Genomic DNA, 16,238 nt, shown 5'->3' with positions numbered 1-16,238 from the left:
GGGTACCTCCGTATGTTTACAAGAAGAGGGCGGTTAACAGGCAGGATTAAGAGTTTAGAATTCTCCTACCACTCACCGGCTCGTTTCTGAGGTTGTCTCTTTTATTGACTCTATCTCGCTATTTTGTCGTTCATCTTTGTTCTATTCGCGTATTTGACCAAGGTCATATATAATTTATCACTATGAAGCTATCGCTATTCAGGAAGACGAAACCCGGTGTTCCAGAACACAGTCTGTAAGATTGCTTGATAGCGAAATGATCTACCGAGCTAATTATGCCGAGGTACCCTACGGAAGGTGCAATTGGGATGAAGGTGCTATCTGATCCTTCGAATGCTGACCTGGAGTGAGTTCATCTTTTACCATACGGGATCTCAAAAGTGGATGAATCAAAAACTCAAATAAGATACACGAACTAAAATACATGAACTAGCATTATTTTTGTCCATGGACTCACCGGAAACCGCGAGAAAACATGGACTCACGAAAACGGAACGTTATGGCCCCTAGACCTTCTTTCCAAAGATTTGTCTACGGCACGCATCATGACCTTCGGCTACGACGTCGACATATTCAGTTTCACTTCAATTACCTTCTCAGACCGACTCTACGACCACAGCCAATCCCTAGCCTTCGCAATCGTCAGCCAACGAATCGACTGCGCAAGCAGACCCATCCTATTCATCGCACACAGTCTAGGCGGCTTGGTCTGTCAACAAGCCTTGATCCTCAGCAACTCCATAGACGGACTATGGGCGATATCCTCAAGCGCCATCGGGATAATCTTCATGGGCACACCGCAATACGGATCCTCGCTCGCTTCCTACCGGGAAAAACTCGCAATGGGGATGGATATAGTCCACACAGCGAACAGGGATATGGTTGGTGCTCTCCATCCGGGATCAAACAATGTGCAATTAGCTGGGAATGAGTTCCAGTCCATGCTTCGTCGTGGAGACCTCTCACTTAAGGTCTTCTGTTTCTACGAAGCGAAGAATATGAATGATATAGTGGGCAAAATCGTTGAAGAGCATTCCGCTGTTCTGCAGGGCTATGATAAATGCGGTATCAGTGCTGATCATTACAACATGACGAAGTTTACTGGCCATGCAGATGGTGGTTATGGAATTGTTCGGTCGGTCATTACTGGGTGGCTTCATGAGTCTCGCAGTGGTGATGATACAACAAACAAGACTGCTATGTCTGCTTCTGTTTCTGGAAATCCTGCTTGGTTGGGGTCTTGGACCCCAGGGAACTTTTACTTTAATGGAGCCGTAAATTCGCAGAGTTTCCCTCAAGGATATTACACGCAGGGTGAGACCTTTGCCTTCGACTGATGGGATATCTGCACGAAATATGAATGTGTCCTTTTTTGCAACTTCTTGGTTTCAACTGTGTTGTGCAAGCCCTATATCTCTCAAAGTCAATAACTACAGACAGAGTTTATAATACAATGCTTTTGTTCCTGAATGACTGGGGTCCATGCACGTTTCATATAGAGTTAAGAGTTAAACTTCAAGATCAGCCTTGCAACCTTGGAACACGTGGGAAGCTGAAACTTTGGGTTTCCCAAAGTTTTAAATATCTGACAACATGCCCTTGGAATACCAACTGCATCATTCATTTCCCAGATTGAATAGTGTAACAACTAGTAGCATATCTTAGTCGCCCAGCAAGCTTGCGGCTGTTCAAGGTACCGATTGGTGTAGTATGTTGGCTGACCGTTCGTGTAGCTGTCATCAGGTTGGCACTTGGGGCGTCGGCGTAATATGCTGGGCTGGGGTTGGTCCCATGGTGCCCGGAACGATGCCGATAACCTCCGCTGCATCATGTCCATCACTCGGGCGCCGGTGTGTTGCCGGGGCTTGACTGTGATTTGTTTCACTGCGAAGGCCTTGGTCTGGCAGAATCGAGTTACATTATTCAAGTTGCATGAGGCGTTGCTACCGATCCGAGGAACATGAAGTTTTGGGACTGATAGTTCGCTAAGTATAACTTGATAGAAACTAATTTTGATATGGCTCTGGATCGACAAAGAATGCCTCGTTACATAGGTCTGGCGTTGACATAGAAATGTGATAATTTGGACCATTGTCTGGCTCCATAGAACTATAGACCCCAAGGAACTTGTTACCTGGATACCCTGGATAGAGAAGGCAATTGGGCAATCCCTGCATTTCTTTATATTTTGACTCCATGTCTGCTTTTGGCACTGTACATAGCCTCGACTGGGTAGTAGTAGAACTCGTATAATAATGATCGGTTAGAAATTGCGCAACACTATTTAATAGAATCTATGGTTTGCTAGAGATCTATGAGTATCTTGTACTATTATTAGAATCCAGATCCAGGGGAAATTCTCGTTTCATCTGGTCTATTTCTGCGTAAACGTCTTGGATACGTAGACGATCACGGGTAGTTGATTACGCGGGCCTTTTTGCAATAATTCCTGTTATCAGGTTTAGGATGATCTTAATGTTAGTCTGGCCTAGGGCTTGTTTAGCGTTAAAATTAGAATCAAGCATTTTTAGTCGCTTCTTACGGCAGTAGACTACTCGGCAGTGCTCGAGTTTAATTCTAGATTTACATCTCTGCATCATGGTGTATAGTTCTACCATTTCTCAAACAGTTACAACCGTTTATTTCTGTGTGCTTCCATGTGTTGAATTCTGATAGAACCGAAATGTTAATCCTCGCTAAACAACAGAACCATTCATCCTCTAAATTCGCCTTTCCTTTTTCCGCTTTGCCTATCAATGTTATACATAAAAGAACCAAACCAAAAATCACGCAGTACAAGCAAGACAACAAAAGACGCCTAAGACATAAACCATAGTACCGTAATCGTCGTCGTGGCAATCTGACCGACAACTAAGCCTTTCCAGCCTCCTCTTTCCGATGAATCCTCCTCACATGGTCTTTCATATTGTCGACACGACTAAACACCTTCCCACAGCCCTCCCACTCGCAAAAGACACCAGGATTGTGCTTCGCCTCATGTCGAGCACGGTCCTTCTTGCTGCTAAACCCATTCTTCCCAGACTGGGGACATCCCTCATAGCGACAGAAGAGGTACTTGCGGTGACGGTTGAAGTGCTTCCTCAAATCACAGCCTCGGTGAAAGACAGCCTGCGAGGAACAGCCCGGGTGGGCGCAGCGCCAGTTGCCGTCGCCCGTTGGGATACCGTAGTTGCTTAGGTCGCCGGAGTTGGAGCCAGAGCCTGAGCCGGAGGCCGAGCCTGGTGCAGCTGGTGGAGAATCTGGATCGGAGATGGAATGTGGTGGCGATGAGGCGGTTGAGGTTGTAGTGGTTGATTGGTAGAGATGGGGTGTTGGAGCTGGGACTGATCGAAGAGCTGAGACGGATCGGGGCACTGAGAAGAAGGTTTCTGGGATCTGATCAGATGAATGCGGTGGACAGTGGAGCCACTGCTCGTTTGCAGTGTTCAGTTGAGTGTTGAATGTTGGGTAGGGCTCTGCTTGGACTTCTATTGATGGTGGAAAATGCATAGAACCCATGTTTGTGAAAGGTTGTGACTGGTAGAAGTCTTGGGCTGGTTCGCTCTCAATGCACCATTTGTCGATTTGCTGGGGAGTATAGCCCGACACGTCTGGGCCGCTCATAGCGAGCGGTAGAGATCCTGGGGGATAATAGCCTTGGATGAAGGGCGTTGTAGTCGGGCCGATGGGGTTCTCAAAGGAGCGCATATGAGGAGAGTTTGAGTTTGAGAGCATGTCTGCGTTGGATGCAGTGGACCATGCGTATTGAGAGCCAACTGTATCAGTGTCGGTCGACCCTCTTCTCCCGGTGGAATAATGCCCCGGGGATAGGAAAGATCGATGGTCTGGTTGGGCTTCCATAAAGCCCACCCGTTGAAGGGCGGACATGTGAGAGCTGCATGGAGCGCTGGTGGGAATATTGGTCAGGCCTCCCAGATGTTGAGGATCTAAGGACTCCGAGTAACTAGCGCTATCCGGCACAGTGCCGTAGGTACTTTTAGACTTCTGGCGACTAAGATACATGTTGGCGACGTTGGGGATGTCGGGGATATAGATGATATTGTGGAATGATAGTTCTTCTGGTGATGGAAATGAGAACTCCCAGTCGACGTACTCAAAGCTTCCTTTTGGAGGAAACCGCTCTGGCATATCAATAGGTGTTTAGTATAATTTTGCTGTTATAAAGGATGTATGAACAGGTGTCCATGCATTTGAGGATTGTTGCCCGAGATGACCGAGAAGCCAATGTGTTATAGAGCTTTGGCAGATTTAGAGCTGAACTTGTCTTTCGGGCTAAGACCTAACGGGTAGTGGATTATTTATGGCCATCTCAAGTCGAGGAGGCAGTGCTGTAATCTTGAATACCTAGGCGTTCCGCAGAAGAAATTGAAACGTTGACAATACTGCCATGCTTGATATAGAATCGTTCATCATACTGGCTAGGTATTATTGGTAATCAAATGATCAGTCCGCGGGTTGATACCGCTCCCTCGGCTTCGGGGGTTGACTCAAGGGTGATTCAGAATGGATTACTGGGGCCGGGGGGTCTACTGGCTTCCCGATGAGAGATGATCTTCCTGTCATGGCATGCAGGTATTGGTTTATCATTTGGATAATTATGGGGGCATTTTCAAAGTAGGGCTGAAAGATGACGACGTGGGTCTGCATATCGTACATTCCCAGGTTGGCTAGATCGACATCGGCAGATTATGGTCGATTATGGCCAGAGGTTAGGGTTTCATGAATTAACTATGATATTTCTAGGGTATGCATTGTGCGCTCGTATTATTGGCCAGTAAAAAGCCACGAGACGCCCAGGGCGCCAGGGATGACCAGGACCGGTGTTGCGGTATTTTGTAAGATCCTTTTTTGTCTTTTGTACATGTTCGCTATAAACACGTGGAACTGGTTCATGATATCTACATATGTAGATATTAAAAGCCTCACCGTGGCAACATTACACAAGACATGCCTGGAGTTATACATATAATCCCCGATTGCATGCTATATAGATAATTCCCGATTCCTTACCCCCCCCCCCCCCCGGCAATTGCTTTTTGTTACCAGTTTCTTAAGGTTGAGTCAGCTTGGAGGTAACGTTAAATCCAAAGGTAGCATCTCTCGCGTGGCGGGGTATCTGACTGGCCGGGAGCTCGGATTGATATCTTGCAGATATCTTTCACCCCCCCCCCCCCCCCCAGGGCTATTGCGTATAGTCGATCATTACGCAAAGTAGGTATTGCGGACACGAAGAAAGTGAGTTCATGTTGAATCTGGGAATCTGGACTTCGGGTTCAGCTATAGTGCCAAAGGTCCTTTTGGTGAGACACCGACGGCTAGCACCGTTTGTGCATGTGGATAGACCGTGTCCTGTTTCATGATTGGCTAGATGATGACAAATATGTGCTTATTCCATTGTCCGACCACTCACATCGTTCGGCGGGGACCAAATACGGGGGGCCGTTCAAAACGAGGAGCGGTGTCCTCCAATATGATCGGCGATGAGCCTCACTGTGGCTTCGGGCTTATTATGCAGTCAGTGTGTGAATTGTAAATATTGCATTGTGCGACAGGTTATCTGGAAAAGGTCCTAGGAATAGAAAATGATGGCCTGAATGCTTCTAGAATGGCACGTTGTACGTTGTAAGCTGGTTGTGAGACAGGATGTCTTTGGTCTAAGAATAATATTCGATGGTAGTGTGTCTCAGATATGAAAAACATAGTATCGCATTTCTAATAGGACGGTCTATCATGCATCTAAATCGTGGCTTATACCAAACCCCCCAAAATCAAGAGATCGCCAAGTCTCCCCAGCGCTGAGATGTGTGGTGGTCCGAACTTCCCGCCCCCACAATGTCTCAAATCTCCAAGCTCTGACTGCAATGCTTCTACAAAAATAGAGACATATTTGCAATGTCTCAAATTTGGCCCCAAGATCACAGGGTGCATCTCATGTATCTCTCTGTGTGTCTTGGATCATACCCGATCTGGTACAGCATCATCTTGTCCAACCAAGAGGGGCGTTTGCTCGCCCGGACCAGGTGTTCCCTTCAGGTCAGGGGGGTCTCGGTATAAGACGTAGTGTTGGATGCAGAAGATCGCATCGAAAAAGATTGTAACGTTGCCCAGCAGTAGCTTGACCGGGTTGCCGGTGATGCCGCTCCAGTCACTCTGAAGACTGGAGTCAAGCACCAGTTGAAGCATTGAAAGGATACCACCAGCCAAATCCAGAAGAATGGTTCCGATGTTCCAGCCTTCTGTAGATTGGCGCTTGTAGTTCAACGCCACCTGAGGCATATATTTCACAATGGTGATCAGGAGTTTGACGTACGAAAACGAGTAGATCTGGAAGGATTTTAGCTCTGTTTTCTAGTTTCCCCGATGGTTTAGAATTCCACTGAAGAAGAATGCCTTATTTTCACCTACCACGTCAATCCACGCCCAAGTGGAAGGATCATACCCTCCATCCGGACTTTGCGTTAATACAACCGCCATAACCGCCAGAGGAGTCAGGATAGATCCCCAAAATATCCCTGCCATGGTCCAGCTGACCCTTTGGAAGCGGGAAACGTGGAACCCCCAGATGAAAGGCCAGAACTGTGTGTACAGCATGGTGGTCAATACCACCGCGTGGGCCGCAAATGCAAAATCGTTGAACCGGACGGTGGGATCAGTCGAGGCAGGGTGACGGGCCGCATATTGTGAGCGAATTACAGGCGAGTAGAGAAACGCGGAGGTATATATCGCATAGGAGACAAATCCCAGAGGGTTGATAGTGGATAAATCAACAGATAAGCCGACTGTAGACTTGCGTTTCCAGTTGGTGATGGGCTGCGGATAAAAGGACCCTGACCAGCAGAGCATGCTGCGTTCGAGTTAGCTATCAATTTAAGTAATACATGGGATATAGCCTCGGAATCAACACGTAGACTTACTATGCCCATCCTAAACACCTGGAATAAATTGGTCAGTCCATGTTCATAATGCCCGGCGGCAATCAGGTACAAATAGGAGGTCACAAACCGGGATAACGCGTTAATAAATATCTCTAGTTGAGGAGTCATGTTGGGTTGAAGACACTCATTACAAATTGTCAAGCGGGGAAAGAAGAGAAGGTGTGGATAATAACGGTTCGAGCTCCCTCCAACACAGCACGCAATCTTGTGATAAGATCAGCTGAGGATAAGGGATAAGATAAAGGAGTAAAATAGTTTAGCTGATTTGGGAAGGCGGTCACAATGTAGATCCTGAGTCAGCGGCTGGTTGGCCCGGTAATGTGTTGTAGGAAAACAGATGACTGGGGGAATTGCTCAGCCTCTTGTTGTGATTCCTCTCTGCCCGAAGTTCCTGTGCGACGTGCATTTTTCTATTTTATTTCGATTGCGTTGTCGGACGCTTTTTCAATCCTATCCTAACCTCACATTCCGAATTTGTACGACTTTATTTCCTTCCTCTCCTTGCGCTCCGCATCGACTTCTACTCTACGGCCCTCTCGAACCATACTTAGATCTCCCATTTCGCACCATAAACTGGTCAATATACAGTCAATTGCGCCACCTGTAATTGGGCATTCTAGTTGAAACTCCGATCCGGTTATCGCATGGTGCATTCCTCGGATCGGGAGATCTCGAAAGATCTCCTTCGGTAAATCCGACATTCCAGACTGAAGATCGCGTGGTCGTTCGAGAATTATCCGCAAAATGTCAAACTCAGATCTCGCTGCGGCGGGGAGTAGCACATATGCATCCAATACCCTTCATGTTGGGGATGGCACCTGGGACTCTGGGCGGGACACCTTCCTGCTGCCCAATTTGATGGGTGTCAACTTTGAGACGATGCGATACAATGGTTAGTTCAACGCATCAACAATCTACGCTTTATAATTATGACTGACATGTTACAGGCATGGGGAACCGTTTCAAGGATATGGCAGGGTACCATTCCATAATCATCGCGCACGGTGTCATCGCAACAATCGTTTTCTTGGGCATTGTCCCAACATCAATTTTCCTAATCCGATACTACTCCCGATGGAATCCTTACTGGGCATTTAAATTGCATGCTTGGTGTCAGGTACTCACCTTGCTCCTGACCACGGTCGTGTTTGTGCTTGGGTGGTTCGCCGTTGGGCCGAAAAGAAGCCTAACCAACCCCCATCATGGAATTGGCCTGGCAATCTATGTTTTGGTCATTTTCCAAGTGCTGTGGGGCTGGTTCCTGCACAAGAAGGAAAGTAAGAGACAGCGAGTCCACGTTCCTTTGAAACTGGTAGTAAGTGACGCCCCAAGAAGGGGTATATGGGCTTTCCTTAACATATTCTAGTTACACCGATGGCTGGGTCGTGCTCTTTTACTTCTCGGCATTGCACAAATTCCACTAGGGCTCACGCTCTACGGTTCGCCAAAGGTCCTGTTTATCCTATTCGCAATAACAGCCTTCGGTTACTTGGTTCTTTACTTTATACTTTCCTACCGATATGATGTCGAAGGATATCACATGGGAAGTGAGCATGGTGGTGGCCACAGTCAGTACACAGGACCCTCAGAAGTTTCAGAGCACCATGGCAATCACACGGGAGCAGCTCTCGCCGCCGGCGCTGCAGGTGCTGGCTTAGCTTCAATGTTTCGACGACGTACAAGCAGTCGCCACCCAAGCCATGCTTATGAAGACTCTCGCACATCTATTTCTGATGAAAAATATTCCGATGAATCTTCCCGCCATCATGGTGGTGGTGGAGGAGGAGGAGGTGGTGGTGGTTTCGGCAAGAAACTCCTCGAGATCGGCGCACTGGCCGGGGCTGCCCTCATGGCCAAGAAGTTCTGGGACCGTCGAAAGAAGCGAGAAGACGATGCCGAATCGGGTCGATATAGACCTGCCCATTCGCGCAGTACTAGCCACACAGATGAATCTCTCAGCAGGATGGAAGATGGTCGACCGGAGCCGACGCATCACACGCCCCTTAATCGACCACCAAGTCGTGCACCAAGTAGGTCCCAAAGCCCGGGCTCTTCTTACTACTACAACAGCACATATTTCACCGAGCCGCCTAAGCGAAACGCTTCTCATGGAATTAAAGATGCTGTTCTGGGTGCCGGCGCTTTTGCTGCCGTGAAGCGACTGTTCAGCCGCGGTAAAAAGGACGATGAAGAGAAACGGCGTCTGGAGGATATCAAGCGTCGAGAAGATGAAGACGAGGCGTTGCAGAGAGCAAACAGCAGACGACGACCACAGGCGGGAGAAAGTTTCTACCCACGAAGAAGGGCCAGTTCATACAGTGAAACTGATCTCACTGAAACCGATCTATCCCGTCCTCCGCCTCGACACACATCGCATGGAGAATCTCTTCTTACTGCAGAGCCTCTCGCCTCTGGTGCTATTCATAGCGCTGTATCAGACATGCCACCTATGCCCCCGAGTCACCAGCAGTTCTCTGGTGACTTGAGACCTGAAGCTCCTCCCTCACGTCACTCCCTCGCCCATGATGGAGCAGAGTTTGCATCCGGTGCAGCTGCTGGCGCAGCACTAGATGCAGCCTCCCGTCGCAATCGGAGCAACAGCCGGCGCCGAGGGGACGATGTTGCTTCCCCGCCGGTATCTGTGAAAGTGAAAATGCACAATGACGGACGGCATGTGACACTCCGTCGGCTGACTGAAGAGGAAGCAGCCGCGAGCCGCGAGGCCCGTCGCAGAGAGCGAAGAAGCTCTCGACGTCGCAACAGCAGTGCGGGCTCCTTGTCCGGCAATGAAGACGCCGGCTACGACCGCTGGCGTCGCGTCGAAGAACTCGAACGTCGACAAGACGAACAAATGCGACGTGAACAGGCTGCTGCTGCTGCTTCTGCTGCTCACCTTGCCCCTCCACAGGCATCTATGGCCCCTTCAGGGAGCATGCCTGCATCCTCATGGGCCGCACCTCCCTCCCAAGTCAGCCAAATGCCGCCCCCACCCCCCATTCCTGCACCTTCCACCATCCCGTATGGAGCAAACAGTATCACTTCACCTACATATACTGGTACTGAGATGAGTGGCTCGTACGCGAACAATCGTCGCCGCAGACGTGCTGAACGAGCCCGGACCCGACAAGAGAGGCAGCAGCAGCATGGCGTGGAATTCACTTGATCGATTTTCTTGGTACCGTCTAGCATCCTCCGTTTTTTTTTCCTTTCTCTTGTGTCTACTACAGACCCAGCTTACGACATGTACAAAACGATTTATGTGCTTCAGAGCCGTGTTGATATAAATGATCCCCCCTGTCACGGTGCTATGTCCTCCTTTTGATATGTTTTCTTTTCTTGAATGTGTTTTTCGAGGCGACGAAATGATTATTTTAGCTAGCTTTTCCTTTCTCATCTCTTTTTTTTTTTTTGTGATGCCAGCGATTTAACGGATCTTTTATTGGGTTGTTGGTTGGCTTTTTTGCTAGTCTTGTCTTCACCTTTGTGTGGTATTGATTATCTGCCCTATTATTTTGGGGGTTATCCGGAGGCTGTCGCTTGGAATTGTTGCAGAAATAAACTTAAAATACCCTGAAAGTCAATTAATCTTGAACAATATCTTGTGCCAGTAGACCTCATTGCATTGAACCTTAGGTATAGATGGTAATGGGCTCAGACGATCTTCGCGGAGCTACTACATGCCAAGTTAGGGCAACCTTCTCCGTTCACAAAAGCCCACTCAACTATATTAAGAAGTATTTCCCTAGAAGCTATGTCTCTAGTAAGAAAACGGGACTTGTACACAGTGGGAGTCGTCATCGATAATAGCCCTAGAGACTCGATCTAACATGTGCGACTAGAATCTTAGGGTTTGCTATATAAGCCATCAGGATTCAGAGCAATTCTTAAGCTAAGCATCCGCATGCATGCAAAGGTGGCGGCTTGCCCTAGAAGAGCTCAGACTAGGCGGATCACTTGAATGTTATCTGCTACGAGAGGGTCTTGGGTCTTAACGATCCACTCAACTAGTCTTGATGAATTAATAACCTATAGTCCTGACAATAGATATAGAGGTATTGATAGATGGTGTAAATTCATCGAAAGCAACCGCTAAGCACAATATAGGAATGCCTTTCGCATCCAATCGAATCCACTGTATGTAGCAGCCACACAGGATATAAATTAATTGAGACAAGGAGAATGAAATAGTGATACCACTTGGTGGGATTTATCTGAAATCGAAATTCTGCTTAGGGTTGGATTTTGAGGCCGTCCTATTTTTCCAGAACCTTTATTCTACTCCCCCTCGGGATTTCTACTCATGGTGGCATACAACTGGTTCGGCGGAGTAGTCTAACGCGCTTGGGTCAAAGCCAAGTCAATTAGTGGACGCATTCAATCATACAGCGATCGCTTTTGCTATCTTCATCGGCATATATTCCCTTTGAGACATGACGAAATGAATATTGGACCTGGTATAAACGTTAATGCGTAAATAATGGGTGGTCAGCTTACCCATTTTTCATAGGTAGATGCAGATTAGCGAGAGCAAAAAGAATATGGTTCAATGCGTCTATAACTTGGGGGATTTCGTTTAAGAAAGCTACAAGAAAGCAGCCCAGGAAAAGTAGTCTGTCTCTGGATATATTGGATGAGAAGCTAGGAGAATGAGATCAGGAAGTAAAGAACAGAGTTACATGGCGTGGCTCCAAATGCTAACCCTCTTAGCTGATTTAGCTGTCGATGCCAGCATATACACTTGACGTTATTATCAATAGTATTGTCCTATGCTGAGAGAAGAAAAGATACAGGACAAGAAGAAGGATGTCTAGTAATACTTCGTGTTAGGAGGGAGTCCCTCCTTTTGATCTTCCTCCTAATCGCAATATTAAAGACAGTAATCAAAAGTGTGGGGGAAGGATAAGGCAAACCAGATGTTCTCCAATGCTTATTAGAATCTAACTTGCAGGCTTGTATTGGTTCAGGCGAACGAATACCTATGGCCTGATCCTGGAGTTCCTTCGTTGGGAAGGTTTCTGCGACGTCGAAATCCATCAGAACGGACTGCCAGGTACAATGAGTATGTTTTTAGGATAGAAGTCATTGTGGACGATTAAAGCGCTGTGAACTTGAACAAGTGCTTATATCGCCTTGGGGAGGCGCTCTTTCGATTAATTAACGCAGTTTAGAGGTTCGCACCCTGCCAGGTATTTCAGTAAGATGGCGCTGGGGTGAAACTTGTCATTTACAAAACCGTTGAGCCATTGTTGGTGACAGGTGGGATCAAGCCGATCAATGGAACGAACCATAGTATTTGGGCACACAGACGCCAAAGGCATGAAGGTTGTTATAGGCCTTGGCTTCGCTACGGAAGCGGCTGAGGTCACGGCCCTTCTCTGTAAATCCCGGATCACCATTGTCGTGGAACTGCAATGTTAGTGCGACTCCTTGAGAAGGTCGAGGAAATCAGGATACACACCACCTTCAGCGCATAGCGGTTGCCATGGTGCTCTATCTCAAAGATCGACGAGGCTTCTGACTTTCTGAACTCTGCTTTGAACTGCATAGAAGACAGATCTGGGCTGCTAATTGGTGGATTCATGGCTGTGTGGGATGTATTAAGGTGAGGGTTCAAAGGAGGTTCCAAAGGGGTCTGAGGGATGACGATTGTTGCCACCTTTGTCAGGGGGGTTACCACTTCTTTCTACATTATCGTCTACCTAGGTACTTCCCGGTATTTGTGCATATCTAGCAGAGTCATATTGTTACTAAATCGTAGAATAATTGTAAAATGTAGAGAGATTGGGCTGGTGTGGCAGCCCAGTGCGACTAAGTATGCCACCGCTTCATAACTCTCCAGAGCTCTCATTGGATATTACCTCTCCGTCTTTTTGAAGCATACATATCCATGGATGTATACAACATGAATTGTAGTCGCTTATGCGACCTTGTCATGTCTTTTTGGTGGTCTGGACTCTTTTGGATGCTCTTTTTAGATGCTCTTTTTAGGTGTAAACGAAGGGGGTAAAAATAGCATATTCTATATAAGAGATTTTTCTACATTTCAACATCTACTGCCATTTTCAATAACCCTTTGAAAAAAGAGTGCAATGGCATACCAGTCTCTTCTTCACTTTCTCTCTCAGCCTCCCAGCCATCCCCGTCCAGGGTGCTACCCCCTCTGGCAACACAACGCGTGCCCAATACCCCCTCCCGCCCCCGGAGGAGATTCCAGATGTGATGACATGGCCAGAATTCAACTATGCGGCAATCATACAGCGATATGGCCCATTGTTGAACGAAACTGAAGTTGAGCGTATCCCTTTTGGTACGCCGCCGCATCCGATCAGAAGTGAGGGGGCGTTTCAAGGGCATTTTTTATGAATTTGTTCGAAATCGTGTTCGGCGCGCTGTTCGGATTGGCTTCGAACACCTGAGCCCTCTCTCAGAACGCCGACTTGTCAATGTCAATTTAGGGTACGGAGCTCAGGGAAGGATCGGCGACAACTTCAAGCCAAACACAGCCTTTGTCTCGGATAATCCCGAAGATCCAAACCCTGTCAACCGAGCTCCCGGTGGCATTCAAGTCTCATGGGAATGAAAATACTCTTACGGGCACAGCAGGGACCCACTGTTGAGACGAGAGTACTAAAAGGTCATGGCCCAGGTGAACTTTTACATGTGTCAACATGGTGCTCGACACGCTTGCGTTATAACCGACACTGAGTTCGTCGTTATCAAGCGTTTGGATGCAAATGGTCAACTGGCTGTCGCTGAAGCAATTCCATAGACGAGCGGAGGGGTTGGACAGCCCTCTGTGCTGTTGGGTTTGTGGTATCTTGGTATGCTAGCGGCAGAAGAAGATACATGGAGTCTGCAGTAGCATAGAACAAAGATGTCACTGGACCAGAAGCTGACCCGGTTTATTGCTGTTTTATACTTATTGCGTTTTTGTCTGGTTTTGTCTGGTTGGGGAATACTTCACTGATGGAATATATTTTTACTGCAGTCTAACACTATGCAACTATTATACCAAACCCTCGTACGGATGAAGAAATAAATGGAATGATGGCTGTAGATTCTGACAGTAGTAGCGGTCGATGTGGGTGAGAGACTAGCCAACCCCCATATAAGATTCCCATGTTGGCGGCCTATAGCTATGGTATAGTTATATTTTCTACGCTGTATCATCTACTGTCTCAGAGGTATGTACATAGACATCAGGTGTCTCGGGTAGAACTTCCAAATGTTCGCACGATGTATTTATGTTGGCTTCCTCATTTTTCTAGGTCATGAGCATACAAGATAGTTAACTAGTTAGGTGGAGCCACATATGTATGTAGAAGTAGCTCCCACAAAGTTGTAGCTACCAAAAGCAACACCGCTATTTTCTCACTTATTGTTTCTATCTTCGCTTTTATTTTAAATAGGCATGGTGGGGAAACTCCGTGTTGCAGGGCATGACACGTTGTTTTTGGATGGCTCCTCCATTAGTGAAATTTGTTTGATTGATACTCATGACTCAGCTTTCAGCCACAAAAATGTATGAAGTAGAGCAAGACTAAACTAATGCGCGCAACACAAGAAGATACGCGTAGAATATGCTGCATACAAACTGTCTTCGGAGAAATTAGAGCGGAATTCGCTGGTCCGCATGTCGCATCGATCTTGTCCAACCTCAATTGCTCACCACCCTGAGGGTGTAGCTACTCCGAATGGACTGTGTCCGGATGCCACTGGTAGCCGCAAGACACCCCACATTTGGACAACACAAGAATGATGATGCTCATCAGTAGATACAGTAAAGCTCTGGCAAGATAGAGCATTACAGCGCCGGCCCGGGTGTTGACCAATGGGTGTGTTGCAGCGAAGATCACACTGAGAGGTAGCAGTACAACTATCGCAGGAATGATGAAGCAGGTGTGGAATAGCAAGTCATCAATGGTCGGGCGACAATTGATGTGTTCGAATTCGAGAGGGAAATGCGGAGAAGGTTGTTGAGGGAGGTCAGTTCGAGTCACTCGAAATCTGAAAGCGTAATTTGGTGCGTTCTCAGTGGATGAACTAGGCGCAGGTCGTGCTCTGTAGAGCGAAAATGAAACAGCAAGAAACGCAGAGAGGTTCTGCTCGGTGTTTCTCGCAATGTTCGAGTCATCTACAACAGGAGTGTCGCCCACATTGCCGGCTCTCACTTCTCTAGTACCACTACTCAAGCCAATACGATCGAGGAACGATGTGTGGCGTGTTTCACGATATGGCAAGCTGGAAAGGGACGAGCCACGCAAATCATGGTTCTTTGGGATTCGGGTTGCCAATCTGTTTGTAGGCATTTTGTTTGGTGAGCTTTTTCGAGAGTTCGCGCGACCAGTGACCTTCCATTTCTGATATTGTTTCTTCTGCCGATGCAAAGCAACATAGTCTTGCCTTCTTTCGATCGAAGGTTGGGGACGGCGTATCACACGAGAAGGCGGAGACAAAGAGGCCGGAGGAGAAAACCGAACGCATCGGGGCAGTGAATCTGGATCGCCAGGTTTGTTGAAGGTACCGGCATTTACGCCTGGCTGATGACTCAACAGGACCGCAACAGGAGGTTTGATCCACTGTCGGCGGCCAACGGAAAGGCGTCGCAATTTTGAGGGTATGGGGGATTCGCTTCCATCGTCTTCACGAACAAAGCTTGCCTCTGGCGAATCTTGGAAGCAATCGAAATTGAATTCCTCCGTCTGAGGTGTAGGACCCGTCCGTACGTTCTCCATTTTATAGCAACGAAGGGACTCAGTAGATTCATCCGCGCTCTCTCGTTCGCTATTTGATGCGGGTGTGTTTTGGGGATTCAATGGCTCAGCGAGGCCATCAAGGGTGTGGTACTTGTCCACAGCGACATCCAACTCAAGTCGAGGACACTTTCGGCTGGAACCGAAACCACGGAAGGACTCGCTAAGTTCGAGGATTCGGTGAGCTTGCTTTGGGCTTGCTTCTGCTTCTGTCTGGTTGGGTGGCTGTCTTTCGTCAGTTCCATCAAACCCGGTTAATGGCGCAAAGAGAGGTGAAAAGAAGCGATCCGTAGGTGAGTCCGTCATCGTCAGTCGAGTATCCACGATGCCGAGAGGGTCTAACTTGAGTGATTTAGCGAATGCCATATCTGCACGGTCAGCTGAAGGTAAAGGTCGATGGTTGTTGGAGTGAGACGGGGAAGTCAGGTGCTCAACTCCCAATCATGGAAGGTGCGCTCCCACCTCTACCGCATAAAATGAAGACAGAAGAAACGATATAATAAACAAGTATAATTAGAGGGAAAGGGAG

The 16,238-nt window shown here is 47.7% G+C and overlaps 6 protein-coding genes across 6 annotated transcripts; 2 read left to right on the top strand and 4 right to left on the bottom strand.

Annotated features, from left to right (window-relative positions):
- Positions 1-182: 182 nt before the first annotated feature.
- Positions 183-1,337, top strand: N7455_001003 (esterase/lipase family protein; the record flags this gene model as incomplete). Its single annotated transcript, XM_040951317.2, has 3 exons — positions 183-235; positions 284-346; positions 434-1,337. The coding sequence occupies 3 exons, from the start codon at positions 183-185 to the stop codon at positions 1,335-1,337; spliced, it is 1,020 nt and encodes a 339-aa protein (XP_040818551.2).
- A 1,534-nt stretch (positions 1,338-2,871) lies between these two features.
- On the bottom strand, positions 2,872-4,149 carry N7455_001002 (putative C2H2 transcription factor; the record flags this gene model as incomplete). Its single annotated transcript, XM_040951076.2, has 1 exon — positions 2,872-4,149. One exon carries the CDS (start codon positions 4,147-4,149, stop codon positions 2,872-2,874), a length of 1,278 nt encoding a protein of 425 aa, XP_040817933.2.
- Positions 4,150-5,743: 1,594 nt separating this feature from the next.
- On the bottom strand, positions 5,744-7,218 carry N7455_001001 (putative L-cystine transporter). The gene is made up of 4 exons (XM_040951623.2): positions 7,024-7,218; positions 6,936-6,953; positions 6,427-6,865; positions 5,744-6,345 (listed from the first exon to the last, which is right to left on the bottom strand). Exons 1-4 carry the CDS (start codon positions 7,062-7,064, stop codon positions 5,977-5,979), a joined length of 867 nt encoding a protein of 288 aa, XP_040817590.1. The 5' UTR covers positions 7,065-7,218; the 3' UTR covers positions 5,744-5,976.
- A 482-nt stretch (positions 7,219-7,700) lies between these two features.
- Positions 7,701-10,119, top strand: N7455_001000 (uncharacterized protein; the record flags this gene model as incomplete). Its single annotated transcript, XM_040951867.2, has 3 exons — positions 7,701-7,848; positions 7,904-8,271; positions 8,323-10,119. 3 exons carry the CDS (start codon positions 7,701-7,703, stop codon positions 10,117-10,119), a joined length of 2,313 nt encoding a protein of 770 aa, XP_040817916.2.
- Positions 10,120-12,227: 2,108 nt separating this feature from the next.
- On the bottom strand, positions 12,228-12,537 carry N7455_000999 (uncharacterized protein; the record flags this gene model as incomplete). The annotated part of the gene is made up of 2 exons (XM_065603916.1): positions 12,228-12,362; positions 12,415-12,537. The coding sequence occupies 2 exons, from the start codon at positions 12,535-12,537 to the stop codon at positions 12,228-12,230; spliced, it is 258 nt and encodes an 85-aa protein (XP_065462407.1).
- Positions 12,538-14,641: 2,104 nt separating this feature from the next.
- Positions 14,642-16,075, bottom strand: N7455_000998 (uncharacterized protein; the record flags this gene model as incomplete). The annotated part of the gene is made up of 1 exon (XM_040959702.2): positions 14,642-16,075. One exon carries the CDS (start codon positions 16,073-16,075, stop codon positions 14,642-14,644), a length of 1,434 nt encoding a protein of 477 aa, XP_040809802.2.
- Positions 16,076-16,238: the final 163 nt, after the last annotated feature.

Source organism: Penicillium solitum (assembly GCF_028829755.1).
Source record: "Penicillium solitum strain IBT 25940 chromosome Unknown utg000001l_segment0_segment0, whole genome shotgun sequence".
Taxonomy (NCBI): domain Eukaryota; kingdom Fungi; phylum Ascomycota; class Eurotiomycetes; order Eurotiales; family Aspergillaceae; genus Penicillium; species Penicillium solitum.
The sequence above is the reverse complement of the archived record's forward strand: the minus strand, read 5'-3'. Positions and strand labels throughout refer to the sequence as shown.

Coding starts and splice junctions, on each gene's coding strand:
- N7455_001001 (XM_040951623.2), bottom strand. CDS start 7,064: ATGACTCCTCAACTAGAGATATTTATTAACGCGTTATCCCG. Junction 6,346..6,426: donor CTTGGGCGTGGATTGACGTG/GTAGGTGAAAAT, acceptor AAATCCTTCCAG/ATCTACTCGTTTTCGTACGT.